We start from the raw sequence: 15,649 nt of genomic DNA on the forward strand, positions 1-15,649 counted from the left end.
CACCACACATTCCTTCTAATCGAAGAAAAAAATAAAAAGGAAAGATGGCTTATTAAGAAGCTTTCTTTGTGAATCATCAAATTAACTTCAGTAGTTTGCAGGGTATAGCTTTTGGATCTTTGTGTTTTTTATTAAATGGTGGCTTTGCCTTTCATTGTTCTAGGTCAGATACTGCATACTGATGTCGTTTACTTGCATTCTGGTCAAGGATTTCGTGAAGCTGAGAAGATAAAGAGGCTTCTGCTACAGTACAAGTATGCTAAAGAAACTTCCATTTATAACTCTTTCTAACCAAATGTAATGAAAATCTTCACTATATAAATAGTGAATTGCTTTTGGGTGGGATAAGAATTCTAATGATTTAACTGGAATTATTCTTTTTTTTATGTAGTTCAGAGTTTATTTTTTTTTAGTCTATGTTCATGCTTTTACACTATGTATATGTTAGAAGCATATGAAATCAAGCCATGACTATGACTTAAGGCTGCATGCTATGAATGTATCCCCATAAAGCTCTGTCAATCTATTTATTTTTAGGAATAGAAATTAACATTCAGCTAAGGAATAAGTTTAACCTCACTCTTCCTGCCCCCCCCAGCCCCCAAACCACTCCTCGATCTTTCCCTGTTCCAAAAGCCATATTTAGTCTTTGGAAGAGTTGCATTAAGCAAAGGAAATCCTGCTCAGATAGATCTCCAGACGGACTTGCAAATAGGGTCAGCATGATAAAAGGGTTATTGTATTCAACTGTTTTGGGATCCCCTGTGGACAGACATCTGGTCCACTGAGTCAGCTGCTGAACTGCCACAGCATACAGTCGAGTTTGTCTTTAAGCATTAGATTGGCTTTAAACAAGGTGATTTGATGGCTGACTGGCTGTGGTGGGGGCAGTCAGAGGCAATGACCTTGCAAGCTGTTGCAAACTATGATGTTCCCATTAAGGAATTAAGATTCTGATTGCTTGGGCTTCTGCCCTTTTTCATGACTCATAACAGATGAGGGAAATATGAGGTGAAAGGGTTTGAGGACTGTAAATAACATTATGTTTCTGTTATGAATATGAAGTATCATATTGGGGTTTTCTGCAGATATTACCACTGTTCAATTCCATTACAAATCAGTGAAAATTTTGACTCATCTCTTGAACTGTCACATTGAAAACCTGTTAAACACAATGTGATATTACTAGGAATATGTTCTCATTAAATCTGAACCTTGCATTTTATAAAATAAGATGTATTGGTCATTGTCGTGCATTGAATGCTATGTATGAAAAAGTCTAAAAGAATAATTATGAGTAACTGTTCATCTTTTTACCCCATGCAAAGCTGTAGCACTGTCGTGATTGGCAATGGCACAGCCTGCAGAGAAACAGAAGCTTACTTTGCTGACTTAATTATGAAGAAATATTTTGCACCACTGGATGTTGTGTACTGGTAAGATCGCTTTGCTTGCTGTGATACTCATCTGTTTAGCATATTTTAACTTAACAGGTAGTTTTAAAAGTAATTTTTCGGAAGTGTTTCTTTTTATTGCCTTGTTTTTCTGTTTTGGAGTCAAGCTTGACCAATCCTTCTAGCCAAAAGAAAACGGCTGTAGCTCTTTGGAGCATGAAAGTAGTTCTCCTGAGTCAGTAAGAGAGACTTACTGAAGCATTTTATTTTCTCTTCCTGAGGTTCGCTCCGTTGCTATTATCATTGTAACAAAGTATGTGAGAATACCAAGGACTTGTGTTTGGCATTGTGTGTTTATTTCTTGATCAATGAGGTTTAAATGCAAATAATAAAGCTTGTGTTGTCTGACTATGGTATGGAATGCTTGTTAATCCTATGTGTATTAAATGATCTGGAAATAAATACTTTGTTAATACCTGTCAGAAAGTAGTGAAGGTATTTGTCCTCTTTAAACTTCAAATTTTATCCATTAGTTTGTTGAAAACTATTCTGCTGTTGGTTTGGATGGAAACTGTACTATATTGCTTTATTTTCTCCCATGCCCTTTTTTTTAATTCACACCTTTATTTTTTTTAAAGCATTTTTGGTAATTACCTTCGACTATCTTTTGTGCTGAAGTTTAACAGCAGTATTTACTTTTCCCTGTCTTAACATACTGCAATAAGTTATCTAAATTTTTGAAAAAGTTATGACCTTTCTCTATTCAAACTACTATATACATTTAATGGAGCCTTTTCTCCATAGATTAGGAAGTTATCTTGGAGAAATGTTCAACAAATGTATTATTCCTGCTACCTTATGCTATCATTTAATTGCACTTGTTCTTTGTTTCTAAGACTTCTAAGTGAATTTGCAGCAAGATCTGATACTTAAAACTCCTTTTTATTTCAGGAGACATGGTAGGGTTTTTCTGATTTTAATTGTTTGAAAGGAAGGAGGCTGTTCAAGCTTCTGAAAAATTAGGCATCCTCTTTTCTGAATCCAACTGGAAAACAGTGGGTTTTTAATGACTGTAGAGAATGGAAAACACTTCATACTGTGTGGTTTTTGGCAAATGTTTAATTTCACTGTTGTTCACTTCATATAGTTTAAAAATCCATTATGTTGACATAAGCACTTTGTCTGAAAGACTAATAGTGATTTTGATTTATTTATTGATCATATGCTACAAAACGTAAATAACTAGTTTACACAGAAAAAGTATTTATACAATACGGTGGTAGATGGTTTTCTCACTGTGTTTTCGTCTTTTGCTTTAATATTTTCTCCCTGTTTATAGTTCAAGATTATAGAATTTGCAAAATAATGATCAGTATTGATTTTTTTTTTTGGCCAGTAGAGCTACCAAATTCTTGGAACTGATAAAAGCTCTTGTGCAATAGGAATTAGTATAAATGCTCTAAGGCAAGAAGTCAGGTTATCAAGTTGGTTGCTTTTTCTAGTAGTGACAGATATATTTTTTTTTAACCTTTCACTTTTTCTGAAACTTGTTGTGATAATTGTAGGGAAAATATATAAATGCAGTTGTTCAACTTGCAAGATTAACTCCTGGAAGTGAAAATTAGCATAATCAAAACCATTTTTGCTTTCAGTATATGTTTGTATTGTTAATGGTTTTCTTGCGCCGTGCTCATATATGGTGAAGAGCTAGTCCCTACTTCAGAATTAGTATGCAGAACACTGAGGTACTGCATATTAAAATAAAAATCAGAATAATGTAATTTTTTTTGTACTGCATGCTATAGGAGACGTATTTGATGCTGTTGAACTTTGTGGACTGCTGTTTGTGTGTGCCTTTATATATGTGGGTTTACAAATAAGGTGGACTTGCAGTCCTTTTGTCTCTCCACATTTTGACAGTCTTAACTGAGTTTCTTTCTTGAAGATAGGGGTTCTCATGTTGCCCTTTCTGTTAAACTAGTTTTATGTGCATCTCATTGCTTTATCCAGTGCTGGGGTTTCCCAGCCGTGCTGCTGAATCCTGCAAGATAGCTACTCTGTTTGCACTCTAGCTCCAGAAAACTTTCTTCTTAATCTCCTTGGTATTTCTTAGTAACAGAAAGGAATGATGAGTCCAGACATTCACCCCCCCACTTCTGATAATCCGGTGAAATGCCTGGAATTTATGTCATTTTGAGCTCAAAAATGTAAATGATACTTGCTAAAAGAGGAGCAATTAGTACAGAATTCTAATTTGAGCAATAGGTGACAGCAGGCATACATTGTGAGAGCTGCAATACCTCTTGAGGGAAGCTATGAAAGATGACTTGGAAGAATGTGCTCTGATCATCTTGATTTAAATAAAGAAGTCCCCCAGAATTTGTGCTCTCAGATCACAAAAAACTTTTCTGTGTCTCTGTACAAAGTCTTCCCTTGATTATGTTGTTTTCTCTTGATAGGGGAAAATATGAGGGCTTCGCTTATACATAGGCTGAATACAGATCTCTAATGAGTTCTGTGGAAACCCATGGTATGCTCTTGGATCAAGTGATCTCTATAAATGGTTTTTCAATTAAAATCTCTAAGAAACAATTTAAGTAATGTTGGAACAGTTTGTTTTTAAAGAAGATCTGCTTCAGCAGATTGCAGTTGTAACTAAAAAATGGATTGACAAATCAATTTAGTGTTTGAACTGTAAAAAGAAAAATGAACTAAACCCAAAACCCACCACTAAACAAAACAAAACAAAAAAACAGAACGAAACAAAATCCTCCAATACTTAAACTGTAACAGAATGAGTCTGTTGCATCTAACATGATACCATTTCCCAAGCGTTCAGCTTGTCCCAGTGATGCACTGACCTGCACGAAGGTGGAAATCCTTGCCCAGCAAAACAGAACTCAGTTCATTGCTCTGTGCAAGTTTCGGAGAATTGCCGATTGTATTTGCATTTACGATCTTTTTCCTTAAAGGAGTCCAAATGTAAAGTAGCTTGGCAGATGAGGCTGGGTTGTTTTATAGTGCTTTAAAACCAAAATCCCAATCAACTTCTTAAGCTGTCATTCAGAAAGGTGGCTGATAGAGAGGTACTACAGACTTTGGCTTCCTTGGCAAATAAAGCTTGTGATATGATACTACTTAAATTTTTTGTTAGAAGTGGAGAATAGGATCAGAAATGATTATAAAAAAATAAAAATCTGTTCATACATTTATGTTTAGTTCATCATATGGAACTTGGATCATGCATTTTCACGGAAATGAGACAATAATAGAGTCTGTAATTTTAGAAAAGGTGTGTGCTGTGTGCAGATGCATGCACAAATAATCTGGACAGGTACGCATTCTAATGAAGGTTAATGATAATAACCAGCTGAACACTTAATTGATTGCATGTATGTGCAGTACATGCTGAAAGATGCTGAAATAGTCTCTACTACTAAAGTCCTATACAATAATTTCAGAATTGTGCATTAAGTTACTCCGTGGCGTCAGTATCTGACTCTAGGAAGCACTTAACTACAGACTTAAATGAGAACACCATTTCACCTTTTTTCAGTTGTGTGGCAAGAATCAAATTAACTGATTCTCACTTTAAAATATTTCAGTTGTATCAGTATCAAAAGAGACTTCCAAAATAATTTTCTTCATTTCAGTTTCTCTCAAAAATATTACAATATTTTATTTGATTACTGCTTTGTCTTTTTTAGTGCTAATAAATAGATGAAAAGCAAGCAATTAAAATAACAAATCCTCAGCAATGGCAAGTACAAACTACGTATAGTTTTACTGAAGTTTTCCAAAGAGAAGACAAATCAGTGAAGACAGTAGTAGGAAATGAGGCATATGGCACGATTTTTCTTGTGGCTTTAAAACCTGTCTGGACTCAGTTTGACAGTTTTTGATTTAAAGCAAATATTTTTCACTATTTTTGTAACCAACATGCTTTCAGATACCTGCATCCAACCTAAATAACTGCAGGATTTTCTTTTTTTTTTTAATGTCGTTTCCCTTTTAAAGCTATGTTTATTGACTTAGATTAGGACTGGACTAGAGCCCAGACAGTCATATCTAGTCTTCAGGTTTTTTGTTACAAATCAGTTTTTGTTACAAGGTTCAATAAATATTCTTGATTATTTATGTTAGTTCTATTGTGAGTTCTTGCCAAAGATACATTGTATTATAACCAAAACAGATGTTCTGTTTTAGACAAATGTATTTGTTTTAACAGGACCAGAAATGTAAATGAAACAACAGTGTGTTCAGCATTAACATGGCAGATGATGAACTTTTAGGATTTCATTGGCCTTTTTGGATTAAATTAAAATCTTGAAAAAATATTTCAGGAATCTCATTCCATATTTCGGTCACTGCAACTGTTTTTCTTTGATTGCTGTTGGTTGCAGGCATCTTAGAAATGAAAGCTATCTGAATGACAGGTGAACTATGCTAGAGCAGGACAACAGAAACAGCTCAATCATCATATTTGGAAAAATAAAATCACAATTTTTCTTTCAGCCTCAGTGGTTTCATTGTCACAATACAAACATTCTTACTGGTCTGACTTGTCTTATGTGCTTGTTACATTATTGCACACTCAGAATAAAGTATTTCAACTCATATTTAAAAGAAAGTTTGATAGGTATCATGAGTTGTTAATCGTTTTCAATAAGCAGTAAAGACTGCAGCCAGGCATGTGTGTATTTTTGTTGTTGTTTTTTAGGTGGCTTGGTGTTTAATTTATGTTATATTTGGTTTTAAACTTGATACAAAATCCTTTTCTGTCACTTTCAGTAAAATCTTTTCTTGCTCTTGAGACTTTATAAGCAATGTAATTAATCATTTACTGCTGTTTAAGTTCAAACACTTCTGTACTGTGACAAATAGGGGAAAGTCTGTAATGTCTTGTAAAGTTCTCATTGGGTTTTCTTTAATGTTTAAATTGTCTGCTTTAGAATACTTAGAAATGTTCTGCTGAGGTAGAATAGGACTGTTTAATACCTTTTGAAGTTGGACCTTGGTGGCAAGAAATTGATTTGGAAATGTTTGTTCTACAGGATTTTAGGTCCGCTTGTATTTTATAGGTGTCTGCACATGCTTTAAATATCCTTTTCAATTTAAATGTGTGTTTTATGTTGTTGAATATCTACATTATACTCTCTCAGCTTTAACAAATGCCACTTTCAAGTTCCATGCCTCTACATTTCTAATGTTACACTAGCTTAATTCCCATTACTTTTCTGCTTCATAGCACTCGCAGTTTGAAAGGGACCTAACATTCGGGTTCACATTATGATAATTAGGTTTCAAAGCAGTGTGGGGGGATTAAGATGTCTGAAGTCTAGTTGCCGAATAAAGTTCAGAACTACTTGTAAAACTTGTTTGAGTGGTTAACAGAAGTGGTTTTATTTATTCAGTGCTCATGCAGCATTAATCCGTATTTCATCAGGTACCCACAGTGCTGTAACTCTAGATATGACCTTGGGACTTAATTTACCCCATCTCAGTTTTCCTTATTAATGTGCCATGAAAGAGGTACATGAAAGATAGCCAACATCAAAGCACCTTTTCAAATAAAGTGGTTGATATGAATCCTCTGGTATTTAACGCTGTCTGTCAAATGTTTCGGCTGGTTTGCATCCTTTTACAAGCTATTGCTTGCTGCATTAATGCAGTTGTTTCAAGTCTGTTGAGAGTACAAAGGGGGATAGGGATATGGGAAACTTTATTCCTATTTCTTTTTTATTATATTTTCTTTAAGCTGTTATTTTTGTCTGTTAAGCTATATAACTCTATTGATGACACATTTATGTACGCGCACCTACATACCCTAGGTCATTAGACATCTCATACAGAAGGTGGAAAGTAGTTTGGAAAGTTTTGGCAAAAGGAATACATATTCGGTAGAAACAATGCACACATCTGAAATGTGTGCTGAAGAACCTTTGTTCTGCTTTCATCTCTTTCAAGCTCTAGTGGAGTCATGAGAAGTCCTAAACAATGAAGAAATAATTTGAGGAACAAACAGGTTTAAAATGTGCGTGAAGCAGACATAGTCAATGAAAACATTTTAAATTATGTAGTGATTTCCAGCGAAACTGTCTTCTGTCCCTTACTTAAAAGTTACTGTTGTGATTACCACAGCTCAGTAAGAACTCGTGATCATGCACTCTTCAAATGAAAAATCATTTTGTGTATATTTATATTTACAGGAGACAGTCCTGTGAATTGGAACCTCACTCTGCATAGAGACTTCTTCTTCCTGCTACTCTTGATTATTCATAACTTTAGGTAGTAATTAGTCTATTCTTCGGCACAACATGGACTGTAATAAGTGTCCGCATTTAAAATAGCATCCAATGTTTGTTCCTGGTGCATCCACAGACTGGTATCTATGTTAAGCTGAACCCATACTATATTCAAAAGGGGAAATTCAGAAGTCATCTTAGATTTTGAAGCAGTGCAAGAAAGCAAAGATTCCCCTCTGCCCCAGCTCTGTTGCTTATTTTAAAAGTCAACTGTAGACACCAGTACCATCTCTAGCCATGTTTTTATGAGGGGAGGAAAAGAAATGGGTAAGCAGTGAAGATACAGTGGGACAGGTGAAATAGATGATAATTTCTGGCTTGTATAGCATGAATTTGAAACTTTTTAAAACAAACTTTATAAGCAATACACTTGACATATAATTATGGAATCATCTTTGAATTCTGTTTCAGAGAAATAACTTCACAGATTTTGAGATGAGAACAAGGACTAATTGGGAATATTTCAATGTAGTTAAAGATATTATGAACTCCTTTAAGTTCAGAAAAAGAGTAAGATACATGTGGAGTCTAGACTTTAGCAATATGAAGGCAGGGGGTCAGGAAGTAAATGTAACTAGCAAAAGAAATCTAAATCTTGAGGAAAAAGTCAATTTTTCCAGAACACTAGGACATGCCGTTTGGCTTGGGTCCAGGGCAATCTATGGGAAAACAGTCTTGGGGGAGAGAGGAAAGTTATTCATGCAACTTCCCTTTTATGTTTTCTCTTATAAAGAGAAAATCATAGTAACGGTAATACCAAGCAGGGATTTTAAAAGTTGTGTATTCTCAATATGTAAATCTCTTCAGACCTTTAAAGGACACTAAACAGATAAATGAATAAAATAACTTCTGTAAAATTAGGCAATATTTTAGGATGAAGAGCCATTAAGCATGTGACAATATGTTCAGGGGCAACTTTGCATATTCTTCAATTAGAAATGTACTGATCTCGAATACACTCTTGCAAATCAGATAATAAATGTGAGAAATTGATCACAATAATTCCTCTCCGCCCCTTTGTTTTTTAACAGAAAAGTCATTTGTTATATTTAGGATTGCAGAATGACTTCTCTATTTTCAATTTTATTTTATGTTCCCCGCTGAGCAGTAATTTGTACACAGGCTGTTTTCTTGTTATTTTCAGAGAAATAAAACACAGCTTTTTTCAGATAATCAGCTAGAAGACATCTGGTGTGAAGTCAGGTGAAGAGGGAGAACCATCCAAAAATATTTACAAACACAAAACAAGAACAGGTTGGAAAGGTAAAAGGTTATTGAGAGACGCCAGGCAAAGGATGTGCAATGAACAAGTGCTACTGTTTCTGCACTGAGTGTGCCCATCAGGTCCCCTGGGAGCAGTTTTAGAATGTGTGTATTGCATGGGGTATATTCATAGAGCAAGACTGGGCGTTTCGTTCCTAAAGCTCACTTAAAATTTAAATCAGATTTTTACAAAATATGTGTAGCAGTGATTTTAATGTTCAGCATAGAACTATTAAAACTATACTGTCAGTAGGGGTTTTATTTTTGGGGTGTGCTTGACTCAGTAGTAGAAGTCTTTAAAACACTATTTTTATCACTCAACATTGTGTGCTGGTCAGTGTTTCCAATGCAATCCCCTTTCTTAAGAGCTTTCTATGATGACAATGAAAATTACTCTGGCCTAAAGTCTCTTGTTCAAGGCAACTTCTAAAGCTCAGAAATGAAGAAGGATTTAGTAGATTTAAAGAAAAATGGATGACTAGATTAAATTTGCTAGATTGCTACAGTGAAACAAAACTAGTTCATTTCAGTGTCTGATATTTTTGAGGGGGTGGGGTACCTAACAGGCTAAAAATAAGCTTTTTATTTCAGACTGAAATGATTTAGGTTATTGTTTAATGTGGTTACAACTTTTGAAGTTTTTCTATGCCGTTTGGTCAACACCACAAGGTTCTTATCGGTTTAATTTCAAAGAAAGATCTTACTTAGCAGAACAAACATCACATAAGGCGATATTATAACATGCCCACTTCTCCCAGAATCAGTGTTCTTATTTGGTCTGACATCCTTCTTTCTCTGAAGGGTCACCAAACCACCCTTCCTCGCGATGGCTGACTCGCTCGCATGATGTTTGGAGTATCAGTAGGGATACCGAAGGATGAAACTTTCAAGTCGTCTACATCTGAAAGGTTGCGTGCAGGTCTCTGTACTGCGTGTGCCATCTCGTACTTCTGGGCAGGAGAAGGCAAGGAGCCTTTTGTTAAGAGTTGTCTGAGTGGTGGCCAAGGTCTAGGGATAGCTCAAGGATTGCAAGAAGCCTGAGGAACTGGGTTAGCTGGTGGAGGAAGCGGTGCAGAAAGAACGAGGGTGCAGTCAGGGAGTAAGGGCAGGGCACTTTCAAGGTACTTCCTCTAGACAGAGGCACTGAAGTATAGTCTATGGGAACTTTGCACAGCTTTGAGCTCATTTGAGCTGTGGCTTCCTTGTCTTTTCAATGCAGCAGGTCATGCCAAGGGAACAGTTCCATCTCCTCTTCTGTTCCCTCCCCTAATCATTTCTGAGCGTGAATGGATGGTGTACAGTCCAAGCTTAAAACTGAGGTTTGAACTTCAGCTGAAAAATGTGACCTAATGACATATTACTGCTTCTCACAGTGAGCATTGGATACAGACTCTCAACAGCTGCATATATGAGTTTTTTCCCAATACTACTTTTTTTTTTAGTTGGAGTGAGCTGAAGTACACTTGTTCCATGTAACTCTAGAGTATGTTTTAAAATGCTATCTATTCAACATAAGGCTTAGAAGGTTAGGTTTTGGTCAGTTAACTGTGAGACACCACACAAAGAAAATGACTCGTGCTCCGTAAGCAGCTAGGATTGTGAAGGTTTAATGACGTAAGCCTTAAATGTTCCAAACTTGGTATTGATACTGATCTCAAACCAGAAAATCTTAGGCTTTCAGGTAAGCTGCTGCAGCACTGTTTTAAGAGCTTCCAAAATTAGCATGTATGGTTCAGTGTCTCCATAGTCTTAGGTGGCTTTTTTTTTTTCTTTAAAGTAATGGCATGCGTGGTCACCTCCATTTCTCTTATAGTGGAAATGGAATGTAATCAGATTTGGATGTTACCTGCTCAAACAGAAGCTGAGAGAGGTTAGATAGTGGCTAAGCTGAATGATGGTGGATCTTTGTATTTTTTATTTGCAGACCATTGAAAATTCACTGGTGGCAGTTTAGTAGTCACTCCAGAGACCATAAGCCTACTGACAGTGGTCTGGTTTCTTTCGTGTCCTTTGTGAACCTCTTGGAAGAAGCCTGTGAACCACAGGTTGAAAACCACTGGGTTTGGACCTGAAAATACCAAGAAGTAGAAAGACCTAGAAAATTCATATTTAAAATAGGTGAAATTGCGCATAGGGAATCCTCCCTCTCATTTGTATTTGCAGGACTTTGATTACAGAAACTTGCAGTGTGGTTCTCGTTACCTGTGTCTGTGCATTTTACACTGCTAGCCTTTACCCATTGCCTGAGATGAAATCGCAAGGCTCCACGCTAGTATGGTATTGCCATGGTAGCAAAGTCTTTGATACTGAGAAGTGAATGTAAATTAAAGCCATTAAAATGTTAATTTATGATTTGAGTCAATATTGCCTTTCTAAAATAAGTGATGCTTGTGGTGTTTGGGATATTACTCTATTATCCTCTTCATACTTAAGAGATCAGAAACATCTGTTTGTGTGTTTTAAGTGACTTTGTCATGAAATAGCTGTGGCAATTGGTAGATTTTCACTAGTAAAGATTGGGAAAATTCATTTAGGCTCCTCACTATGTAAAAAAGCTCCAGCAGGAATTACTTCTGGAGTCCTGTCAGGAGTTAATTTAAGTAGAAGCATCCAAATATAGTGTGATTAATACTGAGAGCATCTAGATTAAAACTATATAAATACAAGACGTATCGTCTGATTTGTGAGGTACTGAGTGTTATTGCAGTCTGACCTGGTTGTATATTTGGATAGTGTTTTGCCTTCAAGTAGGCATTCTGTAGGAACCTAATAGAGAAGTAAGCATTTTTCCATTTGTGTGAGGTTGCCAATAATATGTTTTTACTTAAGTTGAGATTCTGCCAAACTTCATACCTATTCATTTGTGAAACCACATTTGGTGTTCTGCATTTCAGCTCTTACTGGGCGTCCTTTATTGTTGTGAGATGGGATCTACGGATTTATTTATTTATTTTAACTTGCTGTCCTATTATCGTTGATGCTGATAGCAGAAGCTTAGGTTAGGTGGTTAGATTACATTGGGCTGTCTAACACTCTACATTAGATACCTTAATTTCAGAGGCTTTTAACTGGTAGAGAAGTTACCATTGGGATGAAATTCTTCATCCTAGATCTCTGTTAGAGAGTGTATATGTGTGGGTTGCATGTATTTGTAAATTATAGTTAGAAATGTTAAAGAAAATTAAGGAGTGAGCATATGCAAAATGCTGTCATTAGCGGGGAAAAGTTTCTTTATTCTTTGAAGTATCAATACTGTTGAGATCTGGTAAAAATGAAAGTCTGTGGGCAGATCCAAAGTTTGGATAGAAGTTTCCCTCTGAAAATATGTTCAGGTTTGTTTTGAGCAGTAAACCTCAGGAAATTGCCACTTGTACAGCTGCTAACAAATTCCCCCAGTACCAGGAGAGCAACTATTACAAACCTTGATTTTAAAAACAACAACAACAAAAGACAAAATGGCTTGGATTTTAGGGAGATTTGAAATGAAATGTTAATGACTTCTAGGTGTCTGATAGCCTGAGAATCTTCCAGGACTGAAAAGCAAATACAACGTGTCTGTCAGTAAAGGAAAGGGCTCTTTCCCTTTGCAGTTACATAGAATTGTCATTTCTATTCCTGATTTCAGGCTATTGTCTCTTAGAGGCTGCTGGCAGCGCAGCTGTGAGTGCTACCCATGTTGCACCTTCACCTGGAGTAATTTTGTGCAATACTGAAACTGGGGGCTATGCTTGCCTGGACTCATTTAACTTTTCTTATCAACAAAGTGTATGGCAGTCTTAAAAGCTTCATGAATGACATTGAAAGAAGCCACAGCAACAGGAGATACTTCAGCATACTTCTGATCTTTTCATGGCGTGAGAGGCAGAGAATGTAGACGTGCTGTGTGTCTCAAAGGGCCTTTGAGTAGGTTATTTCAGCTTGAAAAGGGATTAGATTTAGATGACTGCAGTGTCGGACGGTTGTAACTGAAGGTGCCTATCGAGGATAATTCCTTTCTATAACTGGATCCCAGCAGTTTTGTCAATGATGAGTAAGTGGAGGGAAGGAGAAATGATCCATTTGTTGTGGTGGGTGATACGGAGGCAAGAGAGAGTACGTCTGAAAGGAGACAGCAAAAAGCACAAGCTACGTGAAGCACCTTCTTCAGTACCAGGCCCTCCTGGCAGCAGCAACTGGGAATAACGGGCAAGCGGAGGGGAAAGGACAGAGGAGAGAGTGGTGCTGGTTTTCCTGTTCCTTTTCAGTTTTGGGAGATGTGTTGCTTTGGTGACTTCACGTACAGTTGTAAATGTACTCATGTCCGTCTAGCAGTTCTGTACATTAGTTATTTTCCTTTCCTCCAAACACCCAACGCTCCTGAAAGCAGATTTGTTGCTCACATAGAAATAATGTTTTCACTTTAATCCTGTTTGCAACTGCAAGCAATATCACAGTTTCTAATTGTATTTTATGTAACAGCAAAAACTATTCCAACAGCTCCGTTGTCTGTGGAGCTTTCTAAATAAAAACTGGAGGTGAGGGGAAAGATGTCCATCTATATGCAGTTAGTTATTGCTAATATTAAATTGGCTTTTCACATAAAACTCCTCTCTCAAACCTAATTAATTTTTATATTTTGTTAAACATCTTTGGCAGCTAAGGCAACATGCCTACTGCCTGTTCAGTTCTTTTATTGGGTTGAACTAGAACTAACATTTGGATAAAATACATTTTGACATTTGAATTTGACATAAATGTTTCGGGGAAGCAGTTTAGACATGCATCTTCCATGGGTGATTCTCTTGTCAGCTTTATGATGTTGTACTGTAAATATACTTTGGAAGTGGGCTTTCAGTAAAGTCAGTGATGCATTTATTACTTGTTCCTGGTCTATTTTTCCTCATAGTGTAAAATCACAGCTCAAAGTTACTTCGTCTTTTTTTTTATTAAAGTTATTTTCTAGAAGTTAGTTTGTCATTTTTAAGTAAATCAAACTGGATATTCCTGTGTTACTTCTCGGTGATTATCTCTCTGCTGAAGGAAACGTTAACTCTAATCTTCTGCTATAAGAGTAAATAGAAAGAGACATTGTCAATTTGAATGTTTTAAAATGAAATAATTTTGAAATCATGATATAGTATCCTTTTAATATATGCCTTTTCTTTAGCTAACAACAACAAAAAGACTTTGAAAGCAATGCTTAATTCCTTTTAAAGGAATGCTTAAGGCTGTCCTCTTCTCTATTCCTCTTGTTTTGCCCTGCTCCTGCAGGCCCCGGCTGGCTCTGCCGGTACCCTGCTGGCTCTTTACTTGCCTGTCCACAGCCACTCGGTGCCTCCTCCGTCATAGCTTTCTCCTTGGGGAAACTGCCTAATGACCCTTTGGCTTTTCTGGAGAAGACCGCTCACTGGAAAGGCCGTGCTGCTCATCATTATTAGCAGAGCAAGTTAGGGGAAATTATTTTTCCTTTTGCTGGCTTCTTTTTGGTAAAGTGGTTTACCGTAGGTTGTAGCTTACTGGACTTCTGACACCAGCAGGAGTGATGTTTTCTGATTGAGATGGGATTTGTGAATAAGGGGTCATTATGGTGCTAAGTAAGAACGAAAAACTGGTGGCATTTAATTCAGAGCAGATTCTCTTCAGTCTTATGGTCTGTAGGGAATTTCTTCCAGCTTTTTATAAAGTAAAGATATAGATTAAATGTTGATTATAATGCTTTGTATACATATATTTTATTTAATATGCAATGCAGAAAGTGCAAAGTTGATTACTTTTTGGCCAACCTTAAATACCAGCATTATGAAGCCAAGCTAATTTGTGGTTAATAGTTGGTTGTGATAAACTAAAATTTATATTTAGTACAGTGAACTTTGGGGGAGATGCTTTATGCAAATTGGCTTTGGGTCATCTGAAATACCAGTTTTTGCACTCAGTACAAGTTGAAGCTTTTAATGATTAAAACAGGTCTCATTTCAAAATTGTAATGGAATATGTGGGTATGGTTTAAGTTCATGTCTACTCCTTATTTATAAAGCATTTGTAAGTTAGTTTCCATTGGATTTAATGACAAAATATAAGCTTGGGGTTTCCTCTTTACTGTGCCACAGTTGATATAATTAAATTGCATAAATCACATGGTGCTTGTGATGATGGTTATGTTGTGAGTCTTTATGAACTTCAGAGGAAGTTAAGACTTGGAGCTTCTGAAATGTGTTTGTTCTGGTTCTTAGGGTTTTATTAAACCCAAATCCAGGACATGCCAGTTTGTGGTATTAGTAATTTTAAGGTTTTATTTATATTTTCTAAGAAAATGTTTCAACTTCTTGAACAGAATTCTGAACATACCTGTCTTTGGCTAACTTTAGAAAATAATTTTCAAATTTGTATTTTGGAAGTATTTACGTGGCTTTTAAGGTCTAGATTCTCCTTTCTACAATCGCACAAATTGGTAGCAAAAAAAAAAGTGCAGGAAAGTGGCAATTAGTCCCTTAATATTGAAATCTATGTCTATACTTCCTTAATAGAATTTGCATCTGAATTAGTTGAACTTTTATGCTTAGACTTGGAAGCCTATCCTTTCTCTGGGGGCTAATATTTAATGTTTGTGCCTTGTTCTTTTCCGTCTGGTGCTAATCGTGGAGGAGCTTGTTACCCCTTCTCTGCCGTGGATATAAGAAACGCTCTCAGCCTCATAACCTGCCCAGTAAA

General features: G+C 36.3%; 1 protein-coding gene across 6 annotated transcripts in view; it reads left to right on the top strand.

Moving 5' to 3' along the window:
• The window catches only part of SRBD1 (S1 RNA binding domain 1), a 134,272-nt gene that overhangs the window by 35,193 nt on the left and 83,430 nt on the right, over positions 1–15,649 (top strand). For all 6 annotated transcript variants that reach the window (XM_072856762.1, XM_072856768.1, XM_072856763.1 and 3 more), the window contains 2 exons: positions 164–254; positions 1,329–1,436. In XM_072856762.1, coding sequence (XP_072712863.1) covers positions 164–254; positions 1,329–1,436 — 199 coding nt within the window. The remainder of the gene's footprint in view (positions 1–163; positions 255–1,328; positions 1,437–15,649) is intronic.

This window comes from Ciconia boyciana, chromosome 3 (assembly GCF_034638445.1).
Source record: "Ciconia boyciana chromosome 3, ASM3463844v1, whole genome shotgun sequence".
In the NCBI taxonomy this organism is placed as follows: domain Eukaryota; kingdom Metazoa; phylum Chordata; class Aves; order Ciconiiformes; family Ciconiidae; genus Ciconia; species Ciconia boyciana.